This window comes from Caretta caretta, chromosome 14 (assembly GCF_965140235.1).
Source record: "Caretta caretta isolate rCarCar2 chromosome 14, rCarCar1.hap1, whole genome shotgun sequence".
NCBI lineage: Eukaryota > Metazoa > Chordata > Testudines > Cheloniidae > Caretta > Caretta caretta.
In genome coordinates, this window is record NC_134219.1 from 39058521 (window position 1) to 39076037 (window position 17517).

Genomic DNA, 17517 nt, shown 5'->3' on the forward strand with positions numbered 1-17517 from the left:
CCGGCCAGGGCCCCTGCCCGGCCCGGCCCCTGCCCCGGGGGGCCCCGCTCGGGGGGAAGGTAAGAGAGACCCGCCCCCCCCCGGCACCCCCGGGCTGCAGGGGGCGGGTTTGGCCCCGGGCTGCTCCCCGCGGAGCCGGCTGCGATTCCCTGCCCCGGGCCCGGGAAAGCTGCCGCAGCCCCCGGTGTGCGCGGGGCGGGGGCTGGGACAGTGACGGGGGGGCAGACGGGGAGCTGAAGGGGGGCGGGGGTGTAGCTAAGGGGGGATTACAGTGGCAGCACACCAGCAATCTTTACCCTCTTCTGGAATTATACTGCTTCTTTTCAAATACCGGGGGGGGACAGGGATGTGGGGGGGGGGGCAGGAGGGGATGGGGGCGGGGGTGCGCTGAAGGGAGGATGGGTCCATGTCGGGCAATCAGGGGAAATTTATGGGGCGGATGGGAACAGGGCTGCAATAGAGGGAAACTGAGTGGGGGGCACTGCGAAGGAAAAGGGGGATGTGGGGAGGGGAGGGGGAGAGATACAAGGGCAACTCCCCCACCCCAATGGGGCAAGAGAGGGGGAGGGCCTGCCCCACCCAGCAGCCTGGGGTAAATCTTTTACCACAAATAGTCGATGCTTTGGGCGTAGGTGGAGGCTTCTGCCCGAGGGTTCAGAAGCTACTAACCAAATATCCAGACGCCCCCTGCCCCCCCCCACACACACACCCTGTGCTCCCAATTTATTTTATTTTATTATTTTCAGACACACACATGATTTTGGGGTCTGTCTCCTGAGTGCATGGATTAAATGAGGTTCGGGGCTGCCCGGGGCCCTGGTCTGATTTCCAGGCAGGATTCAGATCTCAGCCACACCGGAGTCAGACCGGAGTCACTGCTGGCTCTGGCAGGGGGTGAGTGCGGATGGGCCGATGGGATCAGCCTCTGCCTGCCTGTCCCTGGGGGCTGCAGGGGCAGGACAGGGAGGCTCAGTCATTAGCTGCTGTCACCAGAGGGCTCCGATTATTGATTGATCAGGGAGAGGAGGCAGCTGGTGCGTGTCTCTCTCTTCTCCTGATATTAGAGCCCTTGAATTGAGGTCCCTGGGTCAGACACTGCTGCCTCCTTTACCTGAGAGCCCAGAGTGTGAAACTGTTGCTCCCCAGCTGGGTCTGTGCCAGGGAGAGGCCTTCCTTAACCCCCACTCCTCCCTCTGTGCCCCGCCTGGGTGGGCACTTTCTCCAGTGGCTGCAACCAGCCCCTGGGGCAGCCCTGGGCTCTGCCCACGCCAGCCCCTGAGCCGGAGCCTGCAGGTGATGGAGAGACCTGGGGGAAAGGGCTGGGGCCGGGCAGGAAGGTGACTCTGCACAAAGAGCCCCTTTCAGGGACCTACTGGTGAGTTTGTACCGGAGGGGGAGAGGCTGCCCTGTGCCTGCGGAAAGTGACTCTGCACAAAGGGCCCAGAGCTGCTGCCCTCAGTGACACAGACCTAGCTGTTGTAGTAGCAGATCTGTCTACTGGAGAGCAAACACCCATGAAAGTGGGGCAGAAACCAGTTCTCCCAGGCAGCGGGAAAGGGAGAGTGGAGAGACTGTAAGGGGCAGCAGGAGCAAGAAGAGAGGTTCCAAGCCTCATTCCCTGCATCACCCCTGGGCAGACTGACTCGGCTGGGAAGAAGAGTAGGAACTGACAGAGGAAAAGCCAGGTCCTCCCCCGGCCAAATCCTTGGGGCCAGTGTCGGGGGGGATCCCCCCAAATGGTTCCTTTGATTCTGCTCTTTTTCAGAATTTGTGTTAGAGACTCTGTCCGGGGGGGGGGGGGCGGTTGGGTTAAAAGTGTCTCGGGAGGCTCAGTGCTGCGAGGAGGGGCTGGGGCTGTGTTGTAATAAAGTGACTGAGGTTTTTCCCAGTGTGGCAGAGCCCAGAGCTTGTCTCTGCAGGGAGGGAGCCTGGGGGGAGTCGGGGTGTGAAATGGACTCAAGCCCCTTCGGAAACTTCCCCCCATCACCCCTCTCACCCTGACAGGCTGAGGAATCACATCCACGTTTCGCTCCAAATCGTCCCGTCTTCCAGGGGACAGGGAAGAGAAATGGCTGTGATGGAGCCAGCTCAGGTAGGGGATTTTCAGGGAGCTGCAGGGGGTTTGTTGTGGAACGGGAGGGGCAGGAAACCCCCGGGGGAGACAGGGAGGGGACAGGGTGTGATAAACCTGCTGGGGCATGTTCAACTTGGAGCCTGATTTTCTGAACAGCCCATTGGCCGGGTGGGGGAAGGAGAAACATTCCCCCCATTTCTGAACCAGGAAACACCCTCCTGGGCAGGGCTGGGAAAACTGACCAGACTCCCAGTGCTGGAGCCTGACCCCACTGGCCAGAGGCTGCTGTGAAATACGAAGGGAAGCTGTCAGGATTCCTGTCCCTGTCCCCGGCTCAGAGCTCTGCTTCCCATATCAGCCTGTGGCTGGCAGACATATGGGAAATGAGAAGACCCTGCCCTGCTCCATCTGCTGGGGGGGACAAGGAGCTCTCACCTTCTTCCCATGCCTTAACGCCTCCTGGCTGCTCTGAGCAGGGTGGGGGTGGGATTCTGCTACTCTGTCACCCCCAGAGCTTCCGTTTGTTTATCCTTCCTCCCCTGTGACTAGTGGGATTGTGACTGGGGCAGCAGGCACTGAATGGGGGAGACTTGTTGTTTCAGATGTTGGTGGCCTTCGAGGAGGTGGCTGTGTATTTCACCGAGGGGCAGGCGGCTCTGCTGGACCCCAGTCAGAGAGCCCTCTACAGGGAAGTCATGCAGGAGAATTATGAGACGGTGACCTCACTGGGTAAGGGATTCCTGTGCCCTCGGTTATTGGAAGCCGTGGGGTCTGCGTGTCTGAATCTGGTCAGGTTCTTCCTTCATCAGTTGGATTAGGGGGGACTAGGTCCTAGAGTCCACAGCTGCAGCATGAGAGAGACTCATCTCCATATCCGCGCCGGTGGGATTGGGGAATCAGAAACGTAAGAACATAACAGTTCTCATACTGGGTCAGACTACAATCCTGTCTCTGACAATGGCTGGTACCAGACGTTCATAGGGAGTGTTCAGAACAGGGCAATTATGGAGTGACCCGCACCTGTCTTCCACTCCTGGCTTCTGTTAGCTACATGTTTGCCATCACTCCAAGCATGGGGTTACATCCCTGACCATCTTGGCTAATAGCTCTAGCTGGACCTATTCTCCATGAAGTTTTCCAGTTCTTTTTTGAACCCAGTTATACTTCTGGCCATCACAACATCCATCGACAATGAGTTCCACAGGTTAACTGTGCATTGTGTGAAAAAAAAAGCTTCCTCTTGTGTGTATTAATCCAACTGCCTGTTATTTTAATCGGGTGGCCCCTTGTTTTGTATTGTATGAAAGGATAAATAACACTTCTCTATTCTGTTTTTGCACACTGCTCATGATTATATAGACTTCTGTCAGATCCCCCCTTAGTCATCTTTTTTTTAAACTAAAGAGCCCTAATCTGTTTAGTCTCCCCTCATATGGAAGACATTCCATACCCTTGATTATCTTTGTTGCCCTTCTCTGAACCTTTTCCAGTTCCACTATACCTTTTTTCAGGTGGGGCGACCAGAACTGGGCACAACATTCCAGGTGTGGGTGCAGTATGGATTTATATAGGAGCATTATGATATTTTCTATCCCTTTTCTAATAGTTCCTAACATACTGTTAACTGTTGCTGCACATTGAGCAGAAGTTTTCAGAGAACTATCCACAGTGACCCCAAGATTTCTTTCTTGATTGGTAACAGCTAATTTAGAACATACCACTGGAAAAAATAATCCTAACTATACATATTCAATGTGCACTACTTGGCACTTATGAACCTTGAATTTCATCAGCCATTTTGGTGCCCAATCTCCTGGTTCAGTGAGATCCTTCTGTAACTCCTCACAGTCTGCTTTAGACTCATCTGTCTTGAACAATTTTGTATCGTCTGCAAATTTTGCCACTTCAATGTTCATCCCTTTCCCCAGATCATTAATGAATATGTTGAATAACAGAGGTCCCAGAACAGATTCTTTGGGGGCTCCGCTATTCACCTCGCTCCATTGTGAAAACTGACCATTTATTCGCAAAAAGAAAAGGAGTACTTGTGGCACCTTAGAGACTAACCAATTTATTTGAGCATAAGCTTTTGTGAGCTACAGCTCACTTAGAATCATAGAATCATAGAATATCAGGGTTGGAAGGGACCTCAGGACGTCATCTAGTCCAACCCCCTGCTCAAAGCAGGATCAATCCCCAATTAAATCATCCCAGCCAGGGCTTTGTCAAGCCTGACCTTAAAAACTTCTAAGGAAGGAGATTCTACCACCTCCCTAGGTAACGCATTCCAGTGTTTCACCACCCTCCTAGTGAAAAAGTTTTTCCTAATATCCAACCTAAACCTCCCCCACTGCAACTTGAGACCATTACTCCTTGTCCTGTCCTCTTCTACCACTGGGAATAGTCTAGAACCATCCTCTCTGGGATCACCTCTCAGGTAGTTGAAAGCAGCTATCAAATCCCCCCTCATTCTTCTCTTCTGCAGACTAAACAATCCCAGTTCCCTCAGCCTCTCCTCATAAGTCATGTGTTCCAGACCCCTAATCATTTTTGTTGCCCTTCGCTGGACTCTTTCCAATTTATCCACATCCTTCTTGTAGTGTGGGGCCCAAAACTGGACACAGTACTCCAGATGAGGCCTCACCAATGTCGAATAGAGGGGGACGATCATGTCCCTCGAGCTGCTCGCTATGCCCCTACTTATACATCCCAAAATGCCATTGGCCTTCTTGGCAACAAGGGCACACTGCTGACTCATATCCAGCTTCTCGTCCACTGTCACCCCTAGGTCCTTTTCCGCAGAACTGCTGCCTAGCCATTCAGTCCCTAGTCTGTAGCTGTGCATTGGGTTCTTCCGTCCTAAGTGCAGGACCCTGCACTTATCCTTATTGAACCTCATCAGATTTCTTTTGGCCCAATCCTCTAATTTGTCTAGGTCCCTCTGTATCCTATCCCTGCCCTCCAGCATATCTACCACTCCTCCCAGTTTAGTATCATCCGCAAATTTGCTGAGAGTGCAATCCACACCATCCTCCAGATCATTTATGAAGATATTGAACAAAACCAGCCCCAGGACCGACCCCAGGGGCACTCCACTTGACACCGGCTGCCAACTAGACATGGAGCCATTGATCACTACCCGTTGAGCCCGACAATCTAGCCAACTTTCTACCCACCTTATAGTGTATTCATCCAGCCCATACTTCTTTGTAGTTTCCTCAGGAAGTCAGTGGTGTCTCGAAGGTAGCTGGGAGTGCTGGTAGCGTAGGGCCTGAGGAGGGAGTCTACATAGCCAGACAATCCTGCTGTCAGGGTGCCAATGCCTAAGATGATGGGGCGCCCAGGATTTCCAGGTTTATGGATCTTGGGTAGTAGATAGAATATCCCAGGTCGGGGTTCCAGGGGTGTGTCTGTGCGGATTTGATCTTGTGCTTTTTCAGGGAGTTTCTTGAGCAAATGCTGTAGTTGCTTTTGGTAACTCTCAGTGGGATCATAGGGTAATGGCTTGTAGAAAGTGGTGTTGGAGAGCTGCCGAGCAGCCTCTTGTTCAGATTCCGACCTATTCATGATGACAACTGCACCTCCTTTGTCAGCCTTTTTGATTATGATGTCAGAGTTGTTTCTGAGGCTGTGGATGGCATTGTGTTCTGCATGGCTGAGGTTATGGGGCAAGTGATGCTGCTTTTCCACAATTTCAGCCCGTGCACGTCGGGCTGAGACAAATTTATCTGAGCATAAGCTTTCGTGGGCTACAGCCCACTTCATTGGATGCATGCAGTGGAACAAAATTGCTGTTAATTTTTGCGGCTTTAGCAAGTTGTTTCTCAAATTCTTACTTGGCCTGCCTTATTTTACTTTTAGAATTAACTTGCCAGAGTTTGCGCTCCTTCCTATTATCCTTACCAGGAGTCCCAAAGTTTAAAGGATGCTTTTTTGCCTCCAATGGCCTCTGTTACTCTGCTGTTTAGCCATGGCAGCATTCTTTTGGTCCTCCCACTGTCTTTTTTGATTTGGGGTAGACACTTAGTCTGAGCCTCTATTATGGTAATTTTAAGTAGTCTCCATGTTGGTTGTAGGCATTTTACCCTGGTGACTGCTCTTTTTAATTTCTGTCTAACTAGCATCCTCATTCTTGTGTAATTTCCCTTGTTAAAGTTGAATGTCACTATGGGGGGGTCTGCATGCTTGTTGACTCTCAAAGAATTCTAATAGATTCGTAAGGCATGATTTCCCTTCACAAAAGTTGTATTGATTCTTCCCCAATATATTGTGTTCATCTGTGGGTCTGATAATTCTGTTCTTTACTATAGTTTCGATCAGTTTGCCCAGAACTGAAGTTAGACTTTTCGGTGTTTTCCGCCCTACAAGGATATCAAATTTAATACATTACAGGTCATTTTTACTGAACGGTTCAGCTATAGTTACCTCTTCGACCAGTCCTGTCCTCCACTTAGGATTAAATCAAGAATTGCCTTTCCACTGCTGGTTTCAAGGATTAGCTTCTCCAAGAAGCAGTAATTTATGGTGTCTAGAAATTTTATCTCTGAATCATGCCCTGCGGTGACATTTACCCCATCGATATGAGGATAGATGACATCACCTGTTATTTTTGCATTTTCTACTGCTGTAGCCACTCTGACCTTCCTTAGCATATCACAGTCACTGTCACTATCCTGATCATGTGGTCAGTAGCATATTCCTACTGCTATACTCTTAATATTCAAGCATGGAATTTCTATCCATAATTTACAGTTTGATTCATTTTAGATTTTCACCCAATTTGACTCTGTTTTTTTTTAATTTATCATATAATAGCACCACTGCCCCACCAGCGTGACGTACTCTATCATGGCTATATATTCTGTACCTTGGTATTACTGTGTCCCGTTGATTATCCTCATTCCACCGAGTTTCCGCAACGCCTGTTATATCAATTACCTCATTTAATCCATGCACTCAAGTTCAGCCATCTTAGTATTTGTCGACTTCTAGCATTTGTATATAAGCACTTGTATATTTTCTCAATATGCTTGCCTTCATGTGTTACGTTTCAATGGGACACTTTTTTGTGTAACTGTTCCTCTCTAGCTCCTACCTGTACTTTACCAACTCCTTCCCTAGCCTCGAAACGAGGATATAGAGCTACCTCTTTAATAAATTCATCCCTAAGGGATGTCTTCACCTGATCCAAGGCTCTCCCCCTGCCCTTAGTTTAAAAACCACTCTACAAACTTTTTAATTTTACATGCCAGCAGTCTGGTTTCATTTTGGTTTAGTGGGAGCCCATCCCTCCTATAGAGTTTCTTCCTTCCCCCAAAAGTTCTCCAGTTCCTAATAAACCTAAATATCTCCTTCCTACGCCATCATCTCGTCCATGCATTGAGACCCTACAGTTCTGCCTGTCTTCCAGGCCTTGTGCGTGTAACTGGAAGCATTTCAGAGAATGCTTCCATGGAGGTCCTGGACTTCAATCTCTTACCTAGCAGACTAACTTTGGCCTCCAGGAACGCTGTCCTACCTTTCTATGTGTCATTAATATCTGCATGTACCATGACCATCAGCTCCTCCCCAGCATTACTTGTAAGGCTATCTAGATATCTTGTGAGAGCTACTACCTTTGCATCCAGTGGGCAATGCACCATGTGGTTCTCCTGGTTGTCACAAACACAACTATCTATATTTCTAATATTCAAATCCCCCATTACTATTACCTGTCTCTTCCTAATAACTGGGGTCACCCATCAAGCGGTATCCTCAGTGGCAGAGGATATCATGACATCATCTGGAAGGTAGGTCCCAACTATGGTCCCCTCTGTTCCAGTGTGATGCTTTCGAGCCCCAAGACTTTCATCTTCCTCAACAGCACAGGGACTGTTGGACAGGAGGTGGGACCACTCTACTATGTCACAAAAAGTCTCCTCTTTGTACCTCTCTGTCTCCCTTTGCTCCTCCAGTTAAGGCGTTCTAGCCTCCACACCCTGTACTTTGTCTCTAAGGGCAGTGAGTTGCTTGCATCGCACACACACATATGCCATATGCGCCAGCTGCCCGTGAGGCAGGTGAATAACATGTTGCACTCTAATGACTGTGCTAATTCATCCCATCTCTCCAGCTTTCAAGGGGGCGGAAGCTGTGTATTGTCCTGCCTGTATTATTGCTCACTCAACACAGAATCTTTGTTCTCCCTTCCTGGGACTAGCTCCATCCATGGGGAGGGCTCTGGGCTCTGCAGATTTGGAAATAGGCAGCGGTTTAACTCCAGAGCTGTGTGTGCATCAGCAAGTCCCCCCAGAGCGTACAGATTCTGGGAACTCCTAGTGGGAGTCAATTCCCCCCACCTCCCCACGTCTGCCTTTCCCAAGGTGGCTCAATGACTATGTCCCTGTCTGTTCAGATTCCACATCCCCCCCCTCCAGCACAGCACAGGGCCAGGTTACAATCAGGGAATGCCCTTTGAGACAGATACTCTACCAATGCTCCATGCATCCTGATCTGGTCTGATTTCACCCCCTGAGCAGGATTCCCCATTCCCAAACCTGACCTGATCGCCCGGCTGGAACGAGGGGAAGAGCCGTGGGTCCCGGATCTCCAGGCCAACAAGGAAAGGGAGAGCCCGAGAGGCACCCGCACAGGTGAGGAGTCAGGGAAACTGAGACAGAAACATCTGGCGAGTGAAGGAAAAAGCTGGGACTCCCAAAATGTGCTGTGAGCGAGAGCCCCCAGTTCTGCCCCATCTCACCCAGGTCAGGGCTGCAGTCAGCAGGTGTTGTAGCATCAAGGCAAATATCAGTCACGGCTTCCCAGCCATCCTGTTAGCTCTCGGGAATTTCCTCCCTGACTTTATTTACCTGGGAGTGTTTGGGTGGGATGTGGAGGCAGAATCCAATGTCTCCATCTCCCCAACAGTCACTGTGTGGTGTTTTCCCTCTTTGCTATTCCCCTTTTCGGTCCTTTCTCCCCGGCACAGGCAGTGACTCCTGTCTGGATTCTCTCTCTCCCGGCAGGTGATAGGACAGTGAGTAAGAACAAGGAGGAGACTCAGCAGCAGGAAGGTCCTGGGAAAGTGGAACCGCAGGAGACGTTTTTGAGAAGAGCTGAAGGGAATTTTTCCCAGTGCTTGGAGCAGGGAAAAGCCTGGGGAAATTGGTGCAGGTCAGAGAGGCAGCTGAGAAACTGCTTCATTTCTTGGGCTGATGAATCCATTCAGTATGGGGGAGGATGCAAAGATCCCAAGGAAACCACAGCCCCACAGACATATCACCAGGAAGAAAAACCCTATAAACAACTAGAGAGTAGGAAAAGGTTCAATGTGAGTAGAAAGCTTGTTAAATGTCGGAGAAACCACTCAGGCGAGAAACCCTATAAATGCTTGGACTGTGGGAAAACCTTCAGTAAGAGCTCAGACCTTATTAAGCATGGCAGAATGCACACAGGGGAGCGACCTTATAAATGCCTGGACTGTGGGAAAACCTTCACGCAGAGCTCACACCTTATTACACACCAGAGGCTGCACACAGGAGAGAGACCATATAAATGCCTTGAGTGCGGGAAAGGATTCAACGTGAGATCAAACCTTATTAAACATCAGCAAAACCACAAGGGAGGGAAACCCCATATTTGTTTGGATTGCGGGAAATGTTTCAATCACAGCTCCTACCTTATTACGCATCAGAGACTGCACACGGGAGAGAGACCCTATAAGTGTCTTGAGTGTGGGAAAAGTTTCAATCAGAGCTCTAGTCTTATCACACATCTGAGAACCCACACGGGAGATAAACCCTATCAGTGCCTCGACTGTGGGAAAAGCTTCAATGTGAGATCACAACTTATTATTCATCAGAGAATTCACACGGGAGAGAGACCTCATAAATGCTTGGACTGTGGCAAAAGCTTCAGTCACAGCTCACACCTTACTAAACATCGGCGAATTCACACAGGAGAGAGACCCTATAAATGTCTTGAGTGTGGGAAAACTTTCAATCAGAGCTCACACCTTATTATGCATCAGAGAACCCACACGGGAGAGAGACATTATAAGTGCCTCGAATGTGGGAAAAGTTTTGTTCGGCGATCAGCCCTTATTATGCATCAGAGAATCCATACGGGAGAGAAACCCCATACATGTTTGGTCTGTGGGAAAAGTTTTAGTCAGAGATCAGCCCTTATTAGACACCAGAGAATCCATACGGGAGAGAAACCTCACACGTGCCTCAACTGTGGGAAAAGATTCATTCAGAGATCACACCTTATCACACATCAGACAATCCACATGGGAGAGAAAACCCATAAATGTTTGGACTGTGGGAAAAGCTTCAATAACAACTCCTACCTCACCAAACATCGGAGAATCCACAAGGGTGAGATACCCTAGAAACACTTCAATGGTGGGAAAAAATTCAGTGGGAGCTCTTACATTTTTGTACATCGGAGAATTCCCACGAGAGAGCGATTTTTGACTTTTAAAAATACTTTTAATAAAATCGGTACATAAAACGCAGTGAAAACAAGAAAAAGAAATGACAGATTCGAGCCTGTAGAAGAGTTGAAAATCACTGAGCAGACAGTGGATGCGGTTCCAGAGTTCCTAGCCAATTGCTCGTTAGGAGCACAATTAAAATTGCCCCCCCCCCCAACATTAAAATCTCACTTCTCCAACAATGTGCTAAAAGAGCACCCAAGCTCTGAGAAAACCCACACACCTGGTCTTTCCCTACAGTACCAGCACAGACTGTCCGGGATCTTGTTGCAGCAGGGTCCACTCACTGGGCACAGCTAACCTGGCAGAGTGTGACTGATTGATTGCACTTCCTGACGGGTAAAGGGGTGGAACTAGCTACTACATCACCCAGCAGCAGTCGGAGCTCGTTGGAAGCTCAATACGTTCCACTCCTGCAGCTGCATTTGGTCCTGCTTCTTGCTTTCTGCTTCTCACCAGTCTGCTCTTGGGCCCAGCTGCCTGCTTCAGTTCCTTTCCTTCTCCATCTTTGCAACCCCTGGCTCAGCTTCCTGACCATACTTCCGGCGCACCCACTCTGGCTTTCAGCTTTTTATCCCTGGTTTCACCCTTGGCTCTGAGAGATGTATGGAACAGATATGTGTTTGAATGATTAATAGCTACTTGTTCCTTCTGGCCCTCAGAAAAATAGAAAAGTCCGCCTCTGTTTATCGCAAAATAGGATCCACCTAAGAAGTAAAGACCGCAAGAAAATGGTTCATATTATATGACACATCTTGTCTAAGAACCCATAGATCAGCCAAGGTTGGGATTTCCTCTCCCCAAGAATAGAAACTAAAATGTCTAAATGAGAGTACTGTTAATCAGCTAGGCAAGAGTATCTCATAATTTGCTCATGTATAAACCTCTTTCTCCCTCCCAGCCTAGCTAAAAAGAACTCCAAGTTACCAAGCAAGGGTCACACCCTGCTTGCCTATGCAAAATGTTTTCACCCCAAAGAATAAACTATACATTGTTTTCCTTGTAAATCAAATATGCTGTGAATCATCTCTTTCCCCCCCAAATTAAAATCCGCACCTTTGTCAGCGTTGTGATTCTGAATCAGATCTACATCCTTCCGTATGTGGAAAATGTCTCTTGTTCTGTTGTACGTCCTAAATAAGGTGAAATGCTTATGTACAATCAAAGAATGTATGGAGTATGTCCTCTAAATTTAGAAGAGTATAAAGGTTTTGTTGGTTTTCATTGTAAATGTTGCTCTCTAAGAATTGTCTGGCACAAGGAAGAAGAAATATAAAAAGATATAAACCATGGTATAACTTTGGGATATTAAGAGAAATTGCTTAGAAGGGGCTGTCCCAATCCATAGGAGGGGTTAATGATGAAATACAATCCTTGAAATGAATCAAATGTATAAAGCCTCTGATTAAAAAAAAGTATTGAAGTAAATTGTGATATACTGACGCCACCAACTGGATACCAATGGAGGCAGCAAAGAAAAACCCTAAGCACTCATTTGACCTGAGTCCAGTAGGAATGTGTGTGTGGCCCTTTCCTATGAGCCCTGAAACTAGGCTATATAAACTGAAGTCACAATGTGCTAAAGAGAGTTGGCTGAACCCAACAAGAAAGTGAAAAATTCCTAAGTATGACTCACTCCCGGACAAGACGTGTGGAAAGAACTCTTCCTCCAGCCCAGGGTTATATGGATAAGAAGTGGTGAGATTGAATTTCAAGGATTGCATTTCCCCTTCTGTTCTTTCATATAAATTACTGAGAGTTATCTTGCTGAGCCTGTGCTCTCTAGTGAGATGTCAAGTAATCATATTTTAACTTCTTTGTTAAGCCCAAGCAAATTGGCCTAAACGATTGAAAAGAATTGTGTTTAGCAATTGTTTTTAATACTCTAAACTTGTCTCTTTCGGACTAGTCCAGTCAAACTGTACTAACCACACTCTTCAAAGTGCCTTGCAGACAAGTGCACCCTGGGAAGTGTGATAAATGTGTTAGGAATTTAGAATTGACGGTCACAAGTCAATGTAATCAGAAATCTTGGTACTTTGTTACTTGATATAACTGCTGAGCCTCAATGCTAGCAAGACTGTTGTGTGTGTTGTATACACCTAGCACTTTGGTTGTTTCTGCACTTTGGTGGTGAACTGCTGATTGTATATTGATGTGACTCTGGGTGAATTAATAAATGGTTGTTTGGTTGAGGATAAGCATGTGTCCTGATGTGAGAAACACAGTTCAACTTAAAAATGGACCTGAAAAGAACCCATCATTAAAACTAGTAAGCTAATGTTCCCTGGACTGAATACAAGGGATTCTGTTGGATATATATATATATAGGCCGAGTTTGTTAGGTTTCAGCTTTGAAATCTATCCGGCACCCTGGCAAATTCATACATTGACTCCTTTTCATGCTTACAGCTCTGCTCTTGACTATGACCCCACGTGCCCTGTGGTCCTGATTCTTGTCTCCAGCTTGATTCCACTCTCCCCTCCAGGTGCCTGGTCATCCTCATGGTTCTGACCTTTAGACACAACCACCCACAACCTGATTGTGATCCTGCCAGTTTGAGCCACCCAAGAGAGAAAACCGGAGACCTGATTGGCTGAGAAATTGGCCTCCAGTAAGGCCTTCCTCTTCTTCTCAGAGGTAATGGATACCTTTCAGAGGCTGCCACCCCAGACTGAGGCCTCACTACCCAGAGCCCAGGTCACTCAGGAACTAAAGATTCTGCTGCTGGCCAAGTTAGACAGCGACCACAGGGAATTTCACGGCTTCCTGAATCAGGGCGGGCTCCTGTTCATGTTACGACCCTGTTCATTTCCCAGTGACTAGGCCCAAGTGGGGTTCATAATCAGCCTATTAGTGAGGGAAGCCCTAGTCTGGGTGTTTCCACCCACTAGAACTTCCAGCTCCTTGCCGGGGCATCTTGAGGAATTCAGCTGAGACGTGGTGGCTGTCTTCAATGACCCAAATTGCACCCATTCTGCTGAGAACACACTTCAGGACTTACGCCAGGGGAATAGCCCAGTTACCAGGTTCGCTGCAGAATTCCAACCCTTAGCAGCTGGCACTAGATGGAACGAAGCAGCAGAACATTCCTATTTCCCATGCCAGATAGAGCCAACCCAGAGGCTGTGGCCAAGCTGTGCATCATTGTCGATCACCTGGCTGAATGCCGACTAGGAAATCCAGTTTTCAACCCGCACTGGCTGACCAGCTTCAACCCTGTTGTACTGCCACAGTAAGGAACCAGTAGACCTATGCCTACACTGCGGGGAACTTGGGCACTTCATCCCGAGGTATCCCAATATGATTAATGTTCTGCCCTGATCAAGAAAGCCCCCTTCTGTCAACCAGTACCCTAGCCATGATCAGTCAGCAAGCCACCGCTGTCCAACTTCCTTTTACTTACAACATCCTGCCATGTCTGAGCCGAGGATTCCAGGAAACTCAGGGGCCTCTGACGTATTTTTGGACATAAATTTTGCTTGAACGAACAACATTCCCACACCCAGAGAGTGTCCAAGCATCAGTCCTGGGGGGCCAGCCTCAGGGACTGTCCGAGAAGCAGTGGTCCCGGGAGTGGCTGGAGCAGTGGCCCAGGGGCAGCCCCAGAAGCCATCGGGAGAATGGTCACTGGGGGGCCTTAGAGCAGTGGGCCACTCAGGCCCATCAGCCCCCACCACGGGAGCATGCCCCACCCCCAGAGTAGTGGGGCCCCAGAAGCAGAGATTTAGTCATCACGGGTATTTATAGTAAAAGTCACGGACAGGTCACAGGCTTCCGTGAATTCCTGTTTATTGCCCATGACCTATCCGTGACTTTTACTAAAACTACCCGTGATTAAATATCACTCAAAGGAGATGCTCTCATCATTGGGCCAGGGGATCATCCAACGTTGGGCTCCCTCAGTCTCTCCTGCTAAACCTGGGACACGTTGGGTGTCATTACAGAGTCCTTGGGAAAGGGGACGGGGCTCACCCCGGCAGGTGCCCCAACCCCTGGGCTGCTGAGTCAGTCTCTTCCTCTGGCCCAGTGAACATCTTCAGATGCTCCAGGCACAGAGGGGGCTTTGCTGAGGGTCTCTCCCCAGCATAGACCCGGCTTGGGGAGCAGCAGCTGTGCAGTTCGGGCTCCCAGATCCCGATGGAGAGGCAGCAGCTTATGACTTAGGCTGGAAAACAAAGAGCGATGGAGAGGGGCCTCCTCTCTCTGAGCAGGGCCCAGACCCCTCTGGCCACAACAGTTACTGAATCAACTCCCCCCCCAGGCCCTCTCTGCCAGACTCCTAACCCTGGAGGGATCCAGTGGAGCCAGGGCTGACCACAAAGTGGATGCCAGTCAGTGAGTGGTGCTGAAACCCCCGCTCCCCCAGGAAAAATTTTGACCCTGGAGTCAATCCTAAATGGGCAGAGCACCAAGACGACCTGAACCAGGCCGGCCGGAGCTTTGCCACTGACATCCAGGCTCTGGATGGGGACCAGCACTCAGTGCCCACATGGGGGAGCCAGCTGGGCGAGGGGTAAGTTGGGATTCCTGGGGGCGGGGGGCAGACATGAGGGGGGTTTGCCTAGAGCCCCAGGGACGGGTGAATCCGGGCCTACAAATCACTGAATGAACCTGTTGCCGTGGCACTGGCAGCTCCCTGACCTGAGAGCCGGGGGAGCAGAGCTGGTAGCTCCAGCCCAGGGCTGGTAGCCGCGGATGGGGGTGTGGAGACAAGAGACCGTCTCTGGCAAAGGGCTCCGTGTACCAGTTTTGTACTCGAGGGACTCACACGCTGAGTCGGACGGTGTCACCGAGAAACGTGTCCTGGGCAGCCTGTCTAGGACCAGGACCCGAACCCATCACCCCTGTGTCCATGCAGACATGGGGGGCTCTCTGGAACAACCCCCAGCCTCCATGGAAAGCCCCCTTCTCCCCAGGATCTCCCGGCTTCTTTCTCTCCCCATTGATACTGGGGCGTCGAGGCAGGAGGCCTACCTAGCGCTGGGAGAAGCTGCCCGTGCCCAGGGGAGGTGGGGCCCCAGGGGGCAGGGTCTGGGGCAGGGGCCTGCAGATCGGTGGGTTGATCGCTAGGACCCGGGAGCGGCTGGGGGGCGGATCTGGGGGGAGGATCGCGGGGCTCAGCCCGGCCTAGGAAGTGACTCGCAGCCGCTGCGGGGACTCTGGCTCCAGGCGAGATCCCCGCGCCCCGGCGGCTGGTGCTGGGAGCCCGGAGCCCGGGCTGCAGCCGGGAGAGGGGAACCTCCAGCCGGGCCCTGCCCGCTGCTCCCCGGGAGCCTCTCCCAGGGCAGAGCCCCCAGCCCGGCCAGGGCCGTCCTTACCCTTAGGCAAAGCAGGCAGCTCCGTAGGGCACCAGGAGATTTGGGGCACTAAACTTCCGGGTGCCCTGCACAGCTGCGTGCCGCTCCAGCCCCTGCTCCGGCTCTTCCCCAGGGGCCGCGCCCCAGCCGCGCCCCCACTTCCAGAGCTCTGCCCCGGGGCCGCGCCTGCTCTCGCCGGCGGTGGGAAGTGCAGCGAGCCGGCCCCAGCCGCGCCCCAGCTGAGTGGTTCCCCCCCTGCCCCCAAGCCAGCCCCGCCCCCGAGGCGTTGCCCCCCACACCCCACAGGAGGGGCTGCGTAGGGCCCCAGAACAGCTGGGGACGGCCCTGCCAGGGCCCCTTTCCCGGCCCGGCCCCTGCCCCGGGGGGCCCCGCTCGGAGGGAAGGTAAGAGAGACCCGCCCCCCGTCACCCCCGGGCTGCTCCCCGCGGAGCCGGCTGCGATTCCCTGCCCCGGGCCCGGGAAAGCTGCCGCAGCCCCCGGTGTGCGCGGGGCGGGGGTGCAGATAAGGTGGTATTGAGGGGGAGCAGGGATGTGTGAGGGGCAGGATGGGATGGGGGCGGGGGTGCGCTGAAGGGGGATGGGGCGATGCAGGAGAATCTGGGGAGACTTATGGGGCGGATGGGAACAGGGCTGCAACAGAAGGAAACTCTGAGTGGGGGGGTCACTGCGAGGGAAACGGGGGATGTGGGGAGGGGAGGCTGGGGGAGACTGAGAGCAAGAGCAGACTGGCTGGGGAAGGGAGGGGTCGGGGAGAAGGAGAGGGAGAGATACAAGGGCAGCTCACCCACCCCATGGGGCAGGAGAGGGGGAGGGGCTGCCCCACCCAGCAGCTAGAGGGGAAATCTTTTACTGCAAATAGTCCATGATGTTTTGGGGGTCAGTGGAGGCTTCTTCCCAAAGGTTCAGAAGCACCAAGGCAAATATCCAGCCCACCCCACCCCACAGACACACACCCTGCTCCCGATGTGTTATTGTCAGATACACCCATACTGGTGTGGGGTCTGTCTCCTGAGTGTTCGGGGCTCCCCAGGGCCCTGGTCTGATTTCCCTGCAGGATTCAGATCTCGCCCACACCGGTGTCAGACCGGAGTCACTGCTGGCTCTGGCAGGGGATGAGTGTGGATGGACCAATGGGATCAGCCTCTGCCTGCCTGTCACTGCCCCTACCCTGTGTTGTGATAAAGCGACTGAGGGTTTTCCCAGCGTGGCAGAGCCCAGAGCGTCTGTCCGCAGGGAGAGAGCCTAGGGGGAATTGGGGTGTGACGTGAACTCAAGCCCTTTCTGTAACCTCCCCTCTCGCCCTGACAGGCTGAGGAATCACGTCCACATTTTGCTCCAGATCGTCCAGGGGACAGGGAAGAGAAATGGCTGTGATGGAGCCAGCTCAGGTAGGGGATTTTCAGGGAGCTGCAGGGTGGGGGGGGGGGGGTTGCTGTAGAGGGGGAGGGGCAGGAAACACGCAGGGTGAGGCGGGGGGGGGGGCAGCGTGTGACAAACCTGCTGGGAAATGATTTTCTGAACAGGCCCATGGTCAGGGGGGAACGTTCCTTCATTTCTGAACCAGGAAACACCCCCCTGGGCAGGGCTGGGGAAACTGACCAGACTCCCAGTTCTGGACCCTGACCCTACTGGCCAAAGGGTGTTG

At 51.5% G+C, this 17517-nt stretch overlaps 2 protein-coding genes across 3 annotated transcripts in view; both read left to right on the plus strand.

Annotated features, from left to right (window-relative positions):
* Window positions 1-581: 581 nt before the first annotated feature.
* On the plus strand, window positions 582-12751 carry LOC142068399 (uncharacterized). Of its 2 annotated transcripts, none has more exons than XM_075119814.1 (5): window positions 582-894; window positions 2005-2092; window positions 2677-2803; window positions 8593-8705; window positions 9075-12751. In XM_075119814.1, the coding sequence occupies exons 2-5, from the start codon at window positions 2069-2071 to the stop codon at window positions 10443-10445; spliced, it is 1635 nt and encodes a 544-aa protein (XP_074975915.1). In that variant the 5' UTR covers window positions 582-894; window positions 2005-2068; the 3' UTR covers window positions 10446-12751. The 2 variants fall into 2 exon arrangements, with proteins under 2 accessions (XP_074975915.1, XP_074975916.1); XM_075119815.1 differs by having other exon boundaries at window positions 584-894; window positions 8593-8706; window positions 9079-12751.
* Window positions 12752-15688: 2937 nt separating this feature from the next.
* The window catches only part of LOC125621556 (uncharacterized), a 42391-nt gene continuing 40562 nt past the window's right edge, over window positions 15689-17517 (plus strand). The window contains exons 1-2 of the mRNA XM_075119823.1: window positions 15689-16255; window positions 17181-17260. Of these exons, the coding sequence (XP_074975924.1) occupies window positions 17237-17260 (24 nt within the window). The 5' untranslated portion in view covers window positions 15689-16255; window positions 17181-17236. The remainder of the gene's footprint in view (window positions 16256-17180; window positions 17261-17517) is intronic.

Excerpts from the sequence above, each read along its gene's own strand:
- LOC142068399 (XM_075119814.1), top strand. The coding sequence starts at position 2,069 with ATGGCTGTGATGGAGCCAGCTCAG. Across the intron at positions 2,093-2,676 it reads CTGTGATGGAGCCAGCTCAG|ATGTTGGTGGCCTTCGAGGA; the intron begins GTAGGGGATTTT and ends TTGTTGTTTCAG. Across the intron at positions 2,804-8,592 it reads TGAGACGGTGACCTCACTGG|GATTCCCCATTCCCAAACCT; the intron begins GTAAGGGATTCC and ends CCCCCTGAGCAG.